At 34.8% G+C, this 17,303-nt stretch overlaps 1 protein-coding gene across 4 annotated transcripts in view; it reads right to left on the bottom strand.

Moving 5' to 3' along the window:
* The window catches only part of LOC125674219 (protein OSCP1-like), a 28,041-nt gene extending 10,744 nt beyond the window's left edge, over window positions 1-17,297 (bottom strand). For all 4 annotated transcript variants that reach the window (XM_048911319.2, XM_048911320.2, XM_056160124.1 and 1 more), the window contains exons 1-5: window positions 17,076-17,297; window positions 13,086-13,240; window positions 9,371-9,538; window positions 6,462-6,542; window positions 4,024-4,127 (exon numbers count right to left, since the gene is read on the bottom strand). In XM_048911319.2, the coding sequence (XP_048767276.1) occupies window positions 4,024-4,127; window positions 6,462-6,542; window positions 9,371-9,538; window positions 13,086-13,240; window positions 17,076-17,187 (620 nt within the window). In that variant the 5' untranslated portion in view covers window positions 17,188-17,297. The remainder of the gene's footprint in view (window positions 1-4,023; window positions 4,128-6,461; window positions 6,543-9,370; window positions 9,539-13,085; window positions 13,241-17,075) is intronic.
* Window positions 17,298-17,303: the final 6 nt, after the last annotated feature.

Raw genomic sequence — 17,303 nt, 5'->3', positions numbered from 1 at the left:
CTCCGATGTGTCACAATGTAAAAACGGGGATTTAAAGTCTGAGGAAACTCCAATGTCACAATGTAAAAACGGGGATTAAAGTCTGAGGAATCGTGTTCCTGTTAGAAGCCATTTTTAAATTATGAACTTCGATCCCGACTATTAAAAGGGCTATTTTTAACCCCGACATTATATCGTATCGTCAAAACACTGTATCGTATATCGCTGGACAGGAGTATACCGGTACATTTCGATATATCGATATATTGATTCACCCCTAGCCATTATTCACATGTGATCTAATCTGTGTCATGTGACCTTATACCCATGAGAAGGTCATTGTAGCTAAACAAAAAAACCAAAAAAACCATGGATTGACAATTTGGTAATTATCATTAACACGTCACAATATACCCCAACCTGGTGATTGATTAACAACTTGAGCTTTCACCTCAGGTAAGCTAAAAGTCTCTGGGACAACAGAAAAATGGATGGGTCATTCGGGTTACAGGAAAAACTATTTTTCTCTGGTTTTCCAGGGGAGGGGGGGATTTCATTTTGATTTAGTTTCGAATGGATAAACTTTCTTTCCCATCATGAATACAGTGCACAAAATTATCTTGCCTACTGTACTCTATATGTACTAACATGTTGTGATTTACTTACATGTACATTTAGACAAATTGAACTTAATTAGTAGATTATCATCCGGGGTCACACAAAAATATGGGGCGGGTGGGAGGATTTTATTTTCTAATTCTTATTTCCCGTGAAAATTAATGACAAAAGGCATCACACAAAGTGTTAATCAAGTTAACATTCAAAGAATCCTTGATAGAAGATATAAAACCAACATTCTGTGATTTTAATCATTCACTCATGTCACTGGGAAGCAAATTTGTTTGAAATCATAATTTTTGCAAAAATAAACAAAATGGGGCGGGCCCTTTTTTGAGGGGCGGGCGGGGATGATAATCTATCAATTGATTTTAATTCGCCTTAGTTAACATTTTATTTTTGCTGCCTTTGCGGACAGTTTAAATTCTTGTAATTACACTTAAGTGAAATTAACAGAATTTATATAAGTGAAATTAATAGAGAATTCATATAAAATGGTAATGACCCATGAATTGAACAGGAAAGCAAATTTCAGAAAATGAACCTGCTGCAAATTGTGTACAGCATTTTGACAAGATTTACAAAAAATCTGTTTCTCCAAAGGTTATGTAAATTGAATCAATATTCCATGCAGTGCTCAGAGAAAAAAATCTGTTCATAATGAATATATTGATAAATATACATAGTGCAGCATTTCACTCAATAGCTGCATTCTACTCCATAGAGAAATCACAGGATTGGATCAATTGATGTAATTTACTGCCTATAGAAGCACATGACATATTTACAATAAAATAGATTGTTTTGAGCTCTAAAAGCCAATTAATGGTTAAATTAATGCAGTATGACACATCTAAAGAGAATACACTTTAGAGAAATCTCTCAAGGCTCTGCTTGTCAGACAAGAGGAGGCAAATTTTATCTATCAAAAAACTGCTAAATGTCGCATCAGCAGGTAATTATTGATTGGTTAGGAAGAAATGCGAGACGAAGACAGCGGCTGCCATCACCGGGACTAAATATTGCACACATCAATCAGTGCAGAAATGAAACAGTGGCTGCCATCTACCATATAGTGCTGTATGAAAATTAATAAGCCTAATGTGACACTCCAGTCATTACTGCTGAGTACTAGTAGTCTGCTGACGGATTTTTCTTACATTTACCATGTTTACAGAAGAAGTGCACATTTACAAAAAGAAATCGTAGCAAATTATATAATAAATTCATGTATATGGACATTAATTGTGTGTTGGTTGTAAATTCCAACACCACATCCATGTGTAAGTAATTCATGATTTTTTTTTGCGGCAAATGCCAAAAAAGAAAAGAATTTCGTGGAAACAAAGACCATTAAAATCTTAAAATTCAAATTATGAAAAACAAGATAACAATCACGAAAATGACTTACACTTAATTGTTATAGCCGTACTGAATATCTTAACACTGACTTACACTTGTTATAGCCGTATTGAATATAGCCGTACTGAATCTAATCTTAACACTGACTTACACTTGTTATAGCCGTACTGAATCTAATCTTAACACTGACTTACACTTGTTATAGCCGTACTGAATCTAGTCTTAACACTGACTTATACTTGTTATAGCCATACTGAATATAATCTAAACACTGACCTACACTTGTTATAGCCGTACTGAATACCTTAACACCCCTTACACTTGTAATAGTCGTACTGAATCTAATCTTAACACTGACTTACACTTGTAATAGCCGTACTGAATCTAATCTTAACACCCCTTACACTTGTTATAGCCGTAATGAATCTAATGTTAACACTGACTTACACTTGTTATAGCCGTATTGAATCTAGTAATGTTAACACTGACTTACACTTGTTATAGCCGTACTGAATCTAATGTTAACACCGACTTACTTATAGCCATACTGAATCTAATCTTAACACTGACTTACACTTGTTATAGCCGTACTGAATATCTTAACACCCCTTACACTTGTTATAGCCGTACTGAATCTAATGTTAACACTGACTAACACTTGTTATAGCCGTACTGAATCTAATCTTAACACTGACTTACACTTGTTATAGCCGTACTGAATACCTTAACACTGACTTACACTTATAGCTGTACTGAATCTAATGTTAACACTGACTTACACTTGTTATAGCCGTACTGAATCTAATGTTAACACTGACTTACACTTATAGCCGTACTGAATCTAATGTTAACACTGACTTACACTTGTTATAGCCGTACTGAATCTAATCTTAACACTGACTTACACTTGATATAGCCGTACTGAATCTAATCTTAACACTGACTTACACTTGTTATAGCCGTACTGAATCTAATCTTAACACCGACTTACACTTGTTATAGCCGTACTGAATCTAATGTTAACACTGACTTACACTTGTTATAGCCGTACTGAATCTAATGTTAACACTGACTTATACTTGTTATAGCCGTACTGAATATCTTAACACTGACTTACACTTGTTATAGCCGTATTGAATATAGCCGTACTGAATCTAATCTTAACACTGACTTACACTTGTTATAGCTGTACTGAATCTAATCTTAACACTGACTTACACTTGTTATAGCCATACTGAATCTAATGTTAACACTGACTTACACTTGTTATAGCCGTACTGAATCTAATGTTAACACTGACTTACACTTGTTATAGCCGTACTGAATCTAATCTTAACACTGACTTACACTTGTTATAGCTGTACTGAATCTAATCTTAACACTGACTTACACTTGTTATAGCCGTATTGAATATCTTAACACTGACTTACACTTGTTATAGCTATACTGAATCTAATGTTAACAGACTTACACTTGTTATAGCCGTACTGAATCTAGTCTTAACACAGACTTACACTTGTTATAGCCGTACTGAATCTGATGTTAACACTCCTTACACTTGTTATAGCCGTACTGAATCAAATCTCAACACTGACTTACACTTGTTATAGCCGTACTGAATCTAATCTTAACACTGACTTACACTTGTTATAGCCGTATTGAATATAGCCGTACTGAATCTAATCTTAACACTGACTTACACTTGTTATAGCCGTAATGAATCTAATCTTAACACTGACTTACACTTGTTATAGCCGTACTGAATCTAATCTTAACACCCCTTGCACTTGTTCCACTATTCTGTGTGCACACTTGAGATGCGTTTTTTATTACGTTTGTTACTGACTGTCTACAGAAACATATTAGGTTGATCAATCCATAGACGATCTGATACGTTTCTATAGACAGTCTGTAATAAAATTGTTTTATATTGATAGCCTTAAGATCAAGGATGAATATCAAACACCATTCCAGAAGTACAGTAACATTTAGCCACTGAATCTCAAGCAAGATTGCACAACATGCAAATATACATCATCAGTTGTAGGTTACAAATTCAATTACTTTATGGATCCTGGAAGTTCTGCTCCATAAGGCACAGCGCCACCTACAGGTAACACAAAGCGGCCATTGCTGTTTTGAACCTTGTCCTTCAGAAATATTGAAACCTAAAACAGGAAGGAAAACATTGAGGAAGAATACGGATAATAGTAAACATAAAGCCCAGAGGCCACAATGCTAACCCGAGTCAGTTTTCTCATACACAGTCAAGACTCGTAAGTTTGAAAAACCTTGATTAATACACAACATGATACCATATTGTGATTATTTTACGGATATCAGAAAGATTCTAAACATCTTTGGATCTCCACTGTTGGCCAATTCTGGTGCAGGATAATTGTATATTGCAAAGATTTTTTGAGACTTGAATTGCCCTTTCATATTGGTCCCACCCTTGGCACAATATCGAGATTGCACAGATACTGATTACATTATAGTACTTGGATTAAACTGCACCATTGAGAGGAACACTAAATTTTTTGGCAAATTTTCTATTCTAATGTAAATCAATATAAATCCCCTCTTAATGATAATGTTTGCACATCAGTTTGACAAACTATAACTTTGCAGTTCTTGAAAAGAGATTTTTTTTTTTTTTTTAATTCCCATCTTAATTCCCTTGTAAAACTTTTAACCGCTTCCTGGCCCACAAGTCATGTTTAAACAATCTTCAATTTTTATTTCATAGGGCAGTTCAGAATTTTCTGGTCCAGTGCTTCTTGTGAAGAATATGTTTTGAACACACAATGTTATTTTCACTACATGTAATTCCTTATAATCTCCTCTTGGAAGGAAGCGTGACTATATTTTGTATATTATATATATATATATCTTAGCTATATCTTAGTTATTCTTAAATTCTGAATGTCTTTTACATATTAGGATGCATTGCACTGAAAAGTGTGGTTGAAATAGGCTCCTATAGCTGTGATTCTTAACAAGTTAAAAATATGAAAAATTAACAATGACATATAGCAAATTTCTGGGATTTTGCATTCTGGGTTGTTTGAAAGGTTTCTTTTTCACATCATGCATTTTCCATTTTATTTTGGTACATTTATCCAAACAGTAATTCTTTGTTGTCTGTCCACTCTAGTCAGTTTTCCACGAGCTGGGAGTAAATTAATGTAAAAAACAAACTGGACTGGCTTTCTGATTTTAAAAGACGATTGCCAGAGACTTGTTATCACAATAAGGCTAATTACTGCATGGTAATTCTCAACACATGTGCTCAACACTCTCACTTCCCTGACATGCATTGAATTGCACTATTGTATTGTCTAAGGAAAATAGTTTTCCAATATCAACAGGTTAATATATGATATTGACAAAACATCTACATATAACATCGATAACATTGGTTCACATATAAAGTTATTCATAACCCTGACTCCTGAGTTTCAGTTCAATCACTCTCTAGTAAGCACACTATGCATATAAATCAGTATTGCATTAACTTTAATCCATAATTTGTTGACAAATCAATCAATAACTTGAATCAAATTTACACATGTACAAACATATGCACAGTTCACACCAGATTTAGCATGGATGAGCATTCAAGTTAGAATTATATTTTTTTTCTGACAGCTTGCTTGGGTATATTGAGAGAAGCATGATATATGATTGCTTAGCAATTGGATTGGGGGGGGGGGGGGGGGGAGGGGGTCATTAGAAATTAGCTGAGATAGTTATTGATATGACCGTAAAAACAGAATCGCATTGAATGTCGGCCATCACAAGCTCTTAGTAGTTTTAGTAGTGTTTCTCTTACTTGAACAAATGTAACGTAGAATTACTTATAGGATTGAATACAGTCAAACATATGTATATCCAGGCAAACTTCTTTATTATCTCGTCATTGGAATAAAAGGCTATATAAAATGTTACATGTATAGCAGAAATCAAGGCGATTCAGATCAATCCAGACGTTTCACTTACCTATATACAGACAATTTTGACTGGGAACCTATTATGGGGCTCCACTGTCATTAATTTATGATAAAGAACGTAAATGAATTTCATGAACGCCAATTTCTTTTATCAAAACTGCAACAACTTTATAATGCACTGAAATCATGCAAACATTGTCTTCAGAATAAAAATCGAACAGATAAAACACAAAAGGAACATTTTTTACATTTTGTTTTCCAGTGTTTTACCTGGAGTACAGAAGTGAGGCCGTACATCTGTGGATCAATGAATGGATTTGGGACATCAAAGACAACAAAAATATAGCTTCATCGATTCAATGAATTCATCCAAAAGAAGAAAAAAAAAGAAGCTTTATTTCAATCAATTTCAAATCTCGTACATTATGCATATCATCTTTGGATCAGAAATAATTTATTTGGTATAATAATCTTGGTGGTAAATAATTAAAATAATATATGCATCTCAATCCTTTCTTTATGCCACTCAGACACAATTAACGTACTTACCCTAATATGCATATCCTGAAAAAAATTCAGAAGAGTTTGTCGTATAAGCTGGAATTCTCCCATAGAGAGGGACCCAAAGGTCTGAAAATAAAAAGAAATCACTGTAATACTCAACAAGAGCTTTGAGATACAATTAAATCTCATGACTGATATATTTCACTGTGACCTTCTTTAAGCATCTGTACACATACAATAGAATCACTTGTGGGGTACCATTAAAATTAACATAGTTGTGGGGTACCATTAATATTAACATAGTTGTGAGGTACCATTAAAATTAACATAGTTGTGAGGTCTTCGTCTCATGGTTTAACAGTTAGTAGATGTATTTACAACAGTTTGTAATTCATTTTATCTAGTTCATAGAGGATTTGATTCTGTTTGATTCTGTGGCTTCGTCCATGTCGGGGTACACAACAACATTTTTTTTTTACAGTATATACACCAAAATTTAGAAACAAACCATTTCTGGTTTTCAAGTTTTGATAAGAAGATGAAGGCTTATTTTCAAAAGCATGCAGCTAAAATGTCAATTTTTTTAAAAAGATTATATATATGTAAGACTCCAAAGTGCAATGGGACTCCAAAGTGCGATGGTCACGCCATAGTGCGATGGTCTGCGCCAAACCCCGATGGTGTGGCACGCCAAAGTACGATGGTCCTCACTCATGCGCCAAAGTGCGATGGTCTGACATGCCAAAGTGCGATGGTGTGACATCCCGAAATCCATTGGTTTGTAAACGACACAGGGTTTTGGTACTGACTGAACCAACCGTGTGTTGTTTCACCAAAATATCAGTGCAAAATCCATGTACAAAAAATAAGAATAAGAACTTATTTAATTACCATCTCTTGTTTTAAAAACACAAAATTTTCCAACACGAAATCATATAGAATATTTTGTATTATAGCACACCCCAAGGAATGTAATATGTGTACGTCAAACTAATGATAATGAATTAAAGAATATTTGGGCAAAGAAGATAGTTCGACAACAAATGTACTTTGCCGTTCTCACTATCCTCAACAATGTAAATCTTGCTGTTGCTGTCGTCCATGTAACATTTCTTCAGTTTTATTTTGAAAGACGTTAAGAATGACGTCACAATGACGTGACATCACAAACGTTACTTAACTCCGCACCATCGGACTTTGGCGTCACCACCGCACTTTGGAGCGACCATCGCACCTTAGAGTCTTACATATATAGCTAATTTGCAGAGCAAAAGCAACAATTGTATGAATACATCATAGAATCTTAGGCAGAAGAATCCTTAAGAAAATTTTAATTATTTCTCTGTCATGAATGCAAACACTAATTGCAAATTTGTTGCACAAGAATTAAAATACATTTAAGCTCAACTGACAATGAAAGTACTGTAACAGTTAATGTAATATATAATAAATGTAAGACTTAATGGCAAGTTAACTGTTCAAGTTAACTTATAAATTCTTTGTGCAACTAGGTTCTGACCGTTAATCTCTCATATTTGGAATCCAAATCTTGCCATTCAAAATCAAATCAATAAGCAACTGTTACACCAGTTAACGTCATTTCCCCATATCAATGACTTTGCTAGCTTATTTTCAAGACAGGCAAACATTTGCAGTCTTCGAAATTATTACCACTGGCCTGAAGACAAAATCTCATATTGACGGTTGGGCTTTTAAAATCATTACATATACAAGACCATCAGGCCTGTGCTTTTAAACTCATCAATATCACTGATTTCAAGCTAAAATCATAACACCATATAATGGATTGGAATGTAGATGGTACGGTAATCAGAATCAATTGTATACACAAGAGTTTCTATTGCATGTTAATCATGACTAAAACCAAAGGAGCTAGTGTCTTGTACTCTTTACAAAACTGAAAAAATATGAAATACTATGTGTTTGACATGGGTCATGGATTTTTCTTTGGTCTCTTAAGTAGGAATGCTACACCGAATAAATTTGACATGGATGAAAAATGGAGGATATATGTGCAACAATATTTTGAAATTGAAAACCTTCAGATTTTCTTTATGAAGTCAAACAATGCAGTTTTGGTAGAAAGTCATCTGAAAAAAAAATTATAACACTTGCTGGACTTGAACCCGCGATCTACAGTTCAGCAGTCGATGTGCTAACCTACTGAGCTACTCGGCTAGGTAATGATTTTTTAAAGTGAATAGATAAATATTGGAGTAGATATATCTATATTTTCCATTCATGGTTTTAAAGGGACTGGTTCACATTTTTTGAACAAAAATATTTTTTTTATTTTTGATGTTAAAAATTAAAGTTATAATTCATTTAATGTTGACAACCAAAATTTGGACTGTCTGAATGCAAGGATAAAAGCAAAATTTTAGCCTTAACTCTGTGTTATGTAAACAAATTAAGACTCGAGTCTTTTTATGTTTAAAAAACAAGTGGTAAGTTAATTTTGTAATTAAAGCATCTTAATTTGGTACAGTCACAAATACAACTTTTAAATAACACATTTTATCTAAACTATACTTGAAATGTGAAATATGTAATAAACTTGGATCGATATCTATTCATTTGAAAACTTCATAAACAATAACACACCTGAACTTATTTGTTTTCAAAACAAATAATAAACTCTTTATAATGAGCTTCTGTCATGATATATAACCTTAATTTTTTGTGAAACCTTTTAAACATATTAAACTGTAGATTTTGATCATCTACAGTGGGAAAAAAAATTGTGAATCGTCCCCTTTAAAGAAGTCAGCCATTACGATGATGTAGAGTACCTCCTTAAACAGACCAGATAAAGAAGCCCGAATGGCCAGTGCTCAAAAGTTTTTTTCGTGAGGACTACATTTGGCAATTTTGAAAGTGGCTTACTATCAAGGCTTTAATGAAGCTTTTTGAGTGTGTGCTTTATCCTGTACCTCTATGAGCAATCTGTAGACGTGATCCACCTGCTGTTTGATGTTTGGCTGACCCTCGACAAAGGCACGAATAGCATCCATGTGATTCAAGGTGATCAGAATGATTTCTTTTGGCCTCAGACACAGTGACACTTGATACTTGAAAGCCATTGTCATCAAGTCGTATAGCTACAATAGAAAAGAATTATTTCTCAACAAATTAACAAAACTTTTATAGATGCCACAATTGTTTTTGTATAAACCTTCACAATATGTCATATTTACAGAAACATAAAAGAAACTGGATAATGGGATGGCAAGCATCACAAAAGGGTCCCACTGTGTAGCATTATTTGCCAAGTTCAAGGCCCACAACTCTTACAAAAAAAGGTCACTAAAACCCAAAATCAGACTTGATCTGTAAGACTGTAACCCATTGATATAAGTTCATGTAAAAGTTTTCATTTAATAGCTGCATGGACAGCCAAAAAAGTCAAGACACTCTCAATGCATGGATGCTCAGGGTGAAGGCTGATCGCTATTGGATTCTCACATACAGACGGGGCCCTAATAACTGTATTTTTCTCTTTCTGGTATTGGTGGAACAAGTTGTATAGCAGTAAGTTCCCACCTAGTGCAAAAGATTGATAGACATAGTTACTATGAGTATTTGTTCTCTAAATATAAACTTGCATTGTGGTCCGAAATGCAAACTGCACAAGATAAAATGACACCGTTATTTCATTCTTCATTACTAACAATGATTATGAACGATGGAATGATGATCATTTGTTTGATGCTGTTTATTCTTTAGGGAATCTAATTTACACAGAATTTTGTTAAAGTTCCAATGTAATTGAAAAAGTAGGAAAAAAATATTCTAAGATTACAGTTTCCACAACCCCGCTGGAGCTGGAGACTATAAAATTGCCTGTGAGGTCACGCACAACTGAATCGGTATTAAACAAAGCTGGTCAAAGTCAGAGCATAACTAACAAGTGATGCGACCCCAGTTCTTCTTTTTAATTTCCTGATCCTCCTTTAATGTAGAAATCAAAAATACACTTCCCAAAAAATTGACATAATACTCCAAATCTCAGGTGCGAACCTCTTAAGTAACAATTCTTGGTGTTCTTCATGACGGCCATAGACCTGCCCCTAGAGATGAAAGGGGGGCAGGGCTGTGTAGCCCTTCAGGGGGGGGGAGGGGTGAGTCTTTGGTGTCATCCATGTCAGGGTGAGAGCTAGGGTCAGGGTCCTACAATGAAGTCAAATCGCATAAGAAACAATTCTTGGTGTTTTTCTTGATGAATGTTTAGACCGAGTGGCCATGCTTCTCGTCGGTCTCTTGGTGGCAGCCTGCTGCGGCCCGGCGTTTACAAATTGCATGTTGAAACACACCTTTACTCCATACACTGCATTTCAAGTGACTTCAAGGAAATGTGTAATTGCTAAACCAGTATATGATACGCCTGCATACATTACTGACCCAGGAATTTGAACAAGTAAGAAAGGATTATCCACAAAAGGATTTCGCTGGAGTTGTAATAACAATGTATTTTGCATTAAACAAATCTAAGTCCAAGGGCTGTAACTCCTTCAAAAAGAGTGGGACAGCATTCCCCTTGTAATATGCACATCTACACATTGTGATCTTCCTTTGTACTAAGTTTCATTGAAATCCACCAAAGAGTTTAAGAAAAGTTGCAAAGACAAGGTACTTGCATAAAATAAATCTAAGTCCAAGGGCCCTAACTCCTTCAAAAATAGTGGTGCAGCATTTCCCTTGCAATATACACAGTTCCACATTGTGATCTTTCTGTGTACCAAGTTGCATCAAAATCCCCCAAAGGGTTTAGGAGGAGTTATGAAAACAAGGTACTTGCATAAATAATCAATCTAAGTCCAAGGGTCCTAACTCCTTCAAAAATAGTGGTGCAGCATAATATGCATATCTCCACATTGTGATCTTTCTTTGTACCAAGTTTCATCAAAATCCCCGAAAGAGTTTGGGATGAGTTGCAAAGACAAAGTATTTTGAATTTAAAAAATTAAGTCCAAGGGCCACAACTCCTTTAAAAATCATTGGACAGCATTCCCTTTGCAATATGCATAGCTCCACATTGTTTTCTTTCTTTGTACCAAGATTCATCAAAATCCCCCAAAGGGTCTAGGAAGAGTTGCGAAGACAAAGTTAAAGGGACAGACGGACGGACAGACAACAGCGGTATAGCATAATGCTCCTACATATTTATGCGGGTGTATACAAATGTCACAATAATAACATAAATTAAAGAATTTCTGAACAGAGAGTGAAGGGAATTGATTTTTACTGAATTAGGCTTCTATCTACTGACGAAATCCGAGCTAGCTATACTGAACAAGATGAATACTTCAGATGTAAAGATTACATTACCGGTAATGAACCGATAAACATTATTGGTATTAATCGTTATGAACAGCAATTTCATCATACTACACACAGGTAGAAACTAATCAAGTACACACTGGATCCTTTATAAAAATCAATTCAGAATTAACATTTAGTAACAAAATAATGAAATACAACAGTCCGGAAACATGCATGAATGATCAAGTATTGTGCACGACTTCTTCAATCAGAGTACATTACAAGGCTGGGCGTACTTCTTGACATCCTGGTTAATTTTAGAAGCGTATAATGTCTTGCAATGGGCTAGTATTTTTTAAGCAACAGAAGTGAGCATTTTTAAAACAATGTCATTAAAGTTATATTAGCTATCATTTTTTGTGTCGAAATTTTTTTTTGCAAAATTGTGATTTACTGTTTCAATGACAGAAAAAAATATGGTTTAATATAAACTTTATTATTGATATTTGTGTTAGTAAACTTATCCAGGGGCTCTGAATGAAGTAATACAAAAAATTGATTTCTATATCATGATAAATGTTCAATAAAACCAAAATCTTTAATTTGATAAAATCTTAAACTTAATTTTGATTTTATCAATGACTATGGTTAAGTTACATACAAAACTATTGTAATAGCACATTTTCATAATAAAATGAAATTTTCAAATTGAGAGCCATTATAACTTTAAAAGTAGTACTACTTACTAAATACATTCAAAATACTCTGCTTACAAGTGGAACATGAAGTAAAATAAAAAATGTCTTCATATCATTAAGAAAGCAAACCTTATCTTTCCTCTAGTCCCTTGAATCCCTTCCTCCCTCAAGTCTCCTTCCCCCCTCAAGTCTCCTTCCCCTCAGTATCTTTCTCTCTCAAGTCTCAACCCCCCTCCCCCAAGTTTCCTCCCCCAAGTCTCCTCCTTACCCACCTACCCACCCCGAAGTCTCCTTCCCCAAGTCTCATCCCCCTCAGGTCTCCTCCCCACCCACCCCAAAGTCTCCTTCCCTCAAGTCTCCTACCCATCCACCTACCCCCAAGTCTCCTCCCCATCCACCCACCCCAAAGTCTCCTTCCCCCAAGTATCCTCCCCATACACCCACCCCCAAATCTCCTCTCCCCAAATCTCTTCCCCACCCACCCACAAGTCTCTTTCTCCCTCAGTCTCCTCCCCCCCCCCCCCCCCAGTCTTTTTCCCCTTAGTCTTTTTTCCCCTTGGAGCAACACTGAGAGCTACTGTAAACAATTCCTGACAAACATACATGTGCAGAATTCACTGAGAGCTACTGTAAACAATTCCTGACAAACATACATGTGCAGAATTCATTGGTAGACAAGAAGTCTTACCTTGTCCATGCTTGGAGCATTAAGTCTCATGATTGAAGCATGTGCTAGTCTGTCAAATACTGTCCTCATGGCTTTCTTGGAATATAGGGGCTGGGGTTTAAACAACTCCTCCATAAATCTTTTGTGGAACATTGTAGATATGATATCATGAAGAACTGTAAGACAAACAAAGTGATATTTACATTTGTTATATACCCATCAATGTATCGTTCTTTGATACTGTGGATTTCACAGCATGTGATCCGGTTTTCCAGATCACCTCACTGTGGTTTTCTGATTTCGTATCCGTATCCTCTGAAACTGAAAACGTCACAATGACGTCACAATGCATCACCGCAACGTATTTGGGGAGAATATTGACTGCGTTACAAACAAAACTGCATATACAAAATAGAATTTCACTGTATGTCTGTGATTTTGATAATTTGGATTACATTTATTATCTTATAAATGCGGATTTAAAATGCATAAGGGGATCTACAATAAATTTATCATTACTACAGTAATTGATCCGAACAGTTGGGTCGCATCTCGTGTGATCTGATGATCCGCACCTGTCAACTCGATGTGATCCGACTCTTCGTATCAAGTTACTGTAGTAATAATAATATATTTATTATCCTATTTTCCAGATCACCACACTGTGGTTTTCTGATTCTGTATCAGTATCCTCTGAAATTGATGATGTCACAATGCATCAACACAACGTTTTTTGTGGAAAATATCTACCGTGTCACAAACAAAACTGCATACACAAAATATAATTTCACTGCATATCTGTGTTATTGATAATTTCATTTATTTGGATTACATTTATTATCTTATAAATACATAAGGGGGTATATAATAAATTTATCATTACTACAGTAACTTGATCTGAAGACTTGGATCACGTACGTCTCATTTACAGATGTGCATCATCAGATCGAACTCAATGCTTCGCGTCTCTTGTTACCTGATAATTCGCGCCTGTACACTCGACGTGATCCGACTCTTCAGATAATTTTACTGTAGTAATAACATATACATGTAATTATGTATATATCTCAAAATTTGACATTCCTTTGAATTAAATGGAATTAATTTCTATATACACGACAGACATACAGGTGTCCTGTTTTGCAAAACAGTTACTGTAAATTAAAAAAAAATGGGTTGGAGTCTACATTAACAGCAAGCACCTGCAAGGTTTTATACAAACATAGTATCGAAATTAGAAACATCTGTCTCCTTTTTCTGCACTTTAATTCACTCGCTTCAGAGTATCATTTTATATGTGAGATGAAATCCATGGACAGCCCTACTATTTCCAACATACAGCCTGTTTCTACCTCGACAGCAGTGCTTTACTTTGTTATATAATCAACCACATGTAGCTAAATGTGGTACAATTTACTTTCTGTATATACTCGCCTATAAGTCCGATATTTGGGAGTTAAATTTTGGTCCAAAACTCTATGTCCGACTTATAGGAGTGTCCTAAGAAGATTAGTATTTTTATGGATGGCGTAATTTATAGCCCAGTATTTTTTAAACAACAAAAACATGGACGAATTATCCAAAATAGTAACTGTTTAATTTGTTGAGAATAAAAAGCGATCGAAATATCGATGTCATATCCCAAAATATAATTATTGGAACACGGATAAATACATATATTTAAGAGTATTGATATGAGATTGATTTGTTGGGAAAATGATATAAAATATCGACGCATTTCTCAAAATATTATTTGAAACACGGGTAAAAACATTAGAGCATTGATTTGAAATTGCCAACCGACTCTTGAAAAAGTTGGACCGACTTGTAAATTGGTCAATGGCAATTCCCTCCTAAATGACCTAAAACTATACAACCGACTTATAGGCGAGTATATACGGTAACTTTACATTTATAGGTTATAGACTTTGTATGGGAAAATATGACGACCGAGTTTTTTGGCGCGTAGATGGACCGAGCTTGCATCATATTTCCCATACAAAGTCTATAACCTTTTTATTATATACTTTCAATTTCATTTAGAAACTAACAATAATTTTATTTTTAACAATAACTTTATCAGTTTAACTGAGTAAAAGATGAAAAACACGAAAAAATTTGAAAATTAACGGTGTAGAAATTTGATTGTGACATAATGTTTGCGGGCCAGAATGTTTCTGGGCATATATCGTGTGATATATGCCCGCAAACTTTTAAAGAAAAAAGAAGAGATGAAATTGAAAGTATATAATAATTAATGATACCGCCCTTTATAAAGCTATTCTGAAAAGTTGTTACTTGAAAGTGACCACTTTTTGTTATGACATTGAGACACTGATCAATTTTATCATGTTTATAAACTTCCTAATGACTTGTTTGTTTGATGTTATATGTCTTATTTAAGAACATTTCACTCGTCTACTAGAGACATCACCAGCTGTAAATAGAATGCCTGGCACAATTCTGACCTATACATTGCTCTCAAGGTCATACCAGTGAGGTTCTTTATCATGCTAATGCCTACCATGACACACGACCTCCACACTTAGTGTTATATCTGAAATACCCATCATTTCATTTCTAATGACAGGTGCATGGTGAGGGAAGAGTCACTACCTTTTAAAGTCTTAGGTTTAAGTTTAACTGTAACACTTAATTATTGCAATTCTGTGAAACTACGTTTCCACAAATGATAAAAAAGAAAAGAAAAGATGACACCAAAGTAGTTCTACTGTCTAAGTTTATGTGAAAAACAAGACAAAAATTGTCTAAGAATAGGTCCTCAGTTACACCGATTGTTGTAATAGGCTACCAAATAGGATGGTCCTTCGGATGAGACCACAAAAACTGAGGTCCCATGTCATGCAGGTGTGGCACGATAAAGATCCCTCCCTGCTCAAAAGCCGTAAGCGCCGAGCATAGGCCTAAATTTTACAGCCCTTCACTGGCAATGGTGACATCTCCATATGAGTGAAAAATTCTCTTGAGTGAGACATTAAAATAATATACAATCAATCAAATATTATCCTTTATTGGAAATCAAAACAAGACTTTATCATCTATCTTGTAAAGTTTATCAAAAGGTTTTCTTTTACTGTTAGTTGAAAAATAAATGTATTTGAAATCAACAATTATTCATGATCTTGTTTTATTACATTATTCATTCATGGAATTTGGGCAAAAGTTCTCAACTGACCAGTAAAAATTTTAGCTGATAACCCAAGTGAGCAATGAAAAACTATCATTATTTCTAACCCTGATATCATACAAATCCTACTGCCAAACTAATATATAAGCTGGAATTTTAATACAAGCTCATCTCAAAGATCAAATATCATTTAACATCTTGAGAGGGACGTTAAACAAGATATAATCAATCAATAATTTAACATTTGAAATAAGTTTGGTCATAATCTCCTATTCAGAACAGAGTTTGCAAATTGTTACACTGAGATTTGGTGGCTCATTGATCGCAAGTTCATTCACAAACATGACAAATTCCCTTACAGAACCAGTGATGGAATCGAGACACCAATTAATACTGTATACATAGGTTGCCTCTCTTATAGATTTCTTCCTCTCTCCAAGTTTCACTTTCAACTTTAATGCACGTGTGCTGTTCTTGCATGCTCGAATCCTCTTAATCATAATCGACACAAAATTAACTAAATAACTCTCTTAGAAATGTTTGCACCATCGGCTGCAATTGTTTTACAATGTAACACGAGACGAAAATTTCCTTCTTAGCAGACATTACTGGACATAGTCATACTCGGGTGGATAGTGTTTATTTCATAGGAGTAAAAAGTCGGCCTCCGGATCGTAGGCTAAACACCCTTTCAATAGATAAACTTATCACAAATCATTCTGAACTCAAAGGCTTGCATAGAAGTGAAGTATTCAAGGGTAAAAAAAAAGCAAAGAAAACAAAAAGAGATTGATATGAAAGAAACGTTAAATAAAAGCATGACACGTTAAAATTTCTCAAGACAGGTAACGGAAATCACTCACCTTTCCTCGATTTTTCATTAGGAATGTTTTGAGCCCTCAGTCTTTGATCTAAAATATAAATCATTTCACCACCGAGGTTAATGAATAGAAGCGGTAAAGTTTTGTACGACATATTGTTAGCTTCCTTCGAAATCGATCTGTTGGATCTCGTAGAAGAGCTTCACGTTGTTACAAGGTGAAGGTCATTGTCAGGTGCCCTTTGGAACACCTCGGACAAATCAAAATCAA

Source organism: Ostrea edulis, chromosome 3, assembly GCF_947568905.1.
Source record: "Ostrea edulis chromosome 3, xbOstEdul1.1, whole genome shotgun sequence".
NCBI classification, from domain to species: domain Eukaryota; kingdom Metazoa; phylum Mollusca; class Bivalvia; order Ostreida; family Ostreidae; genus Ostrea; species Ostrea edulis.
This window is presented reverse-complemented; position numbering and strand designations above follow the sequence as displayed.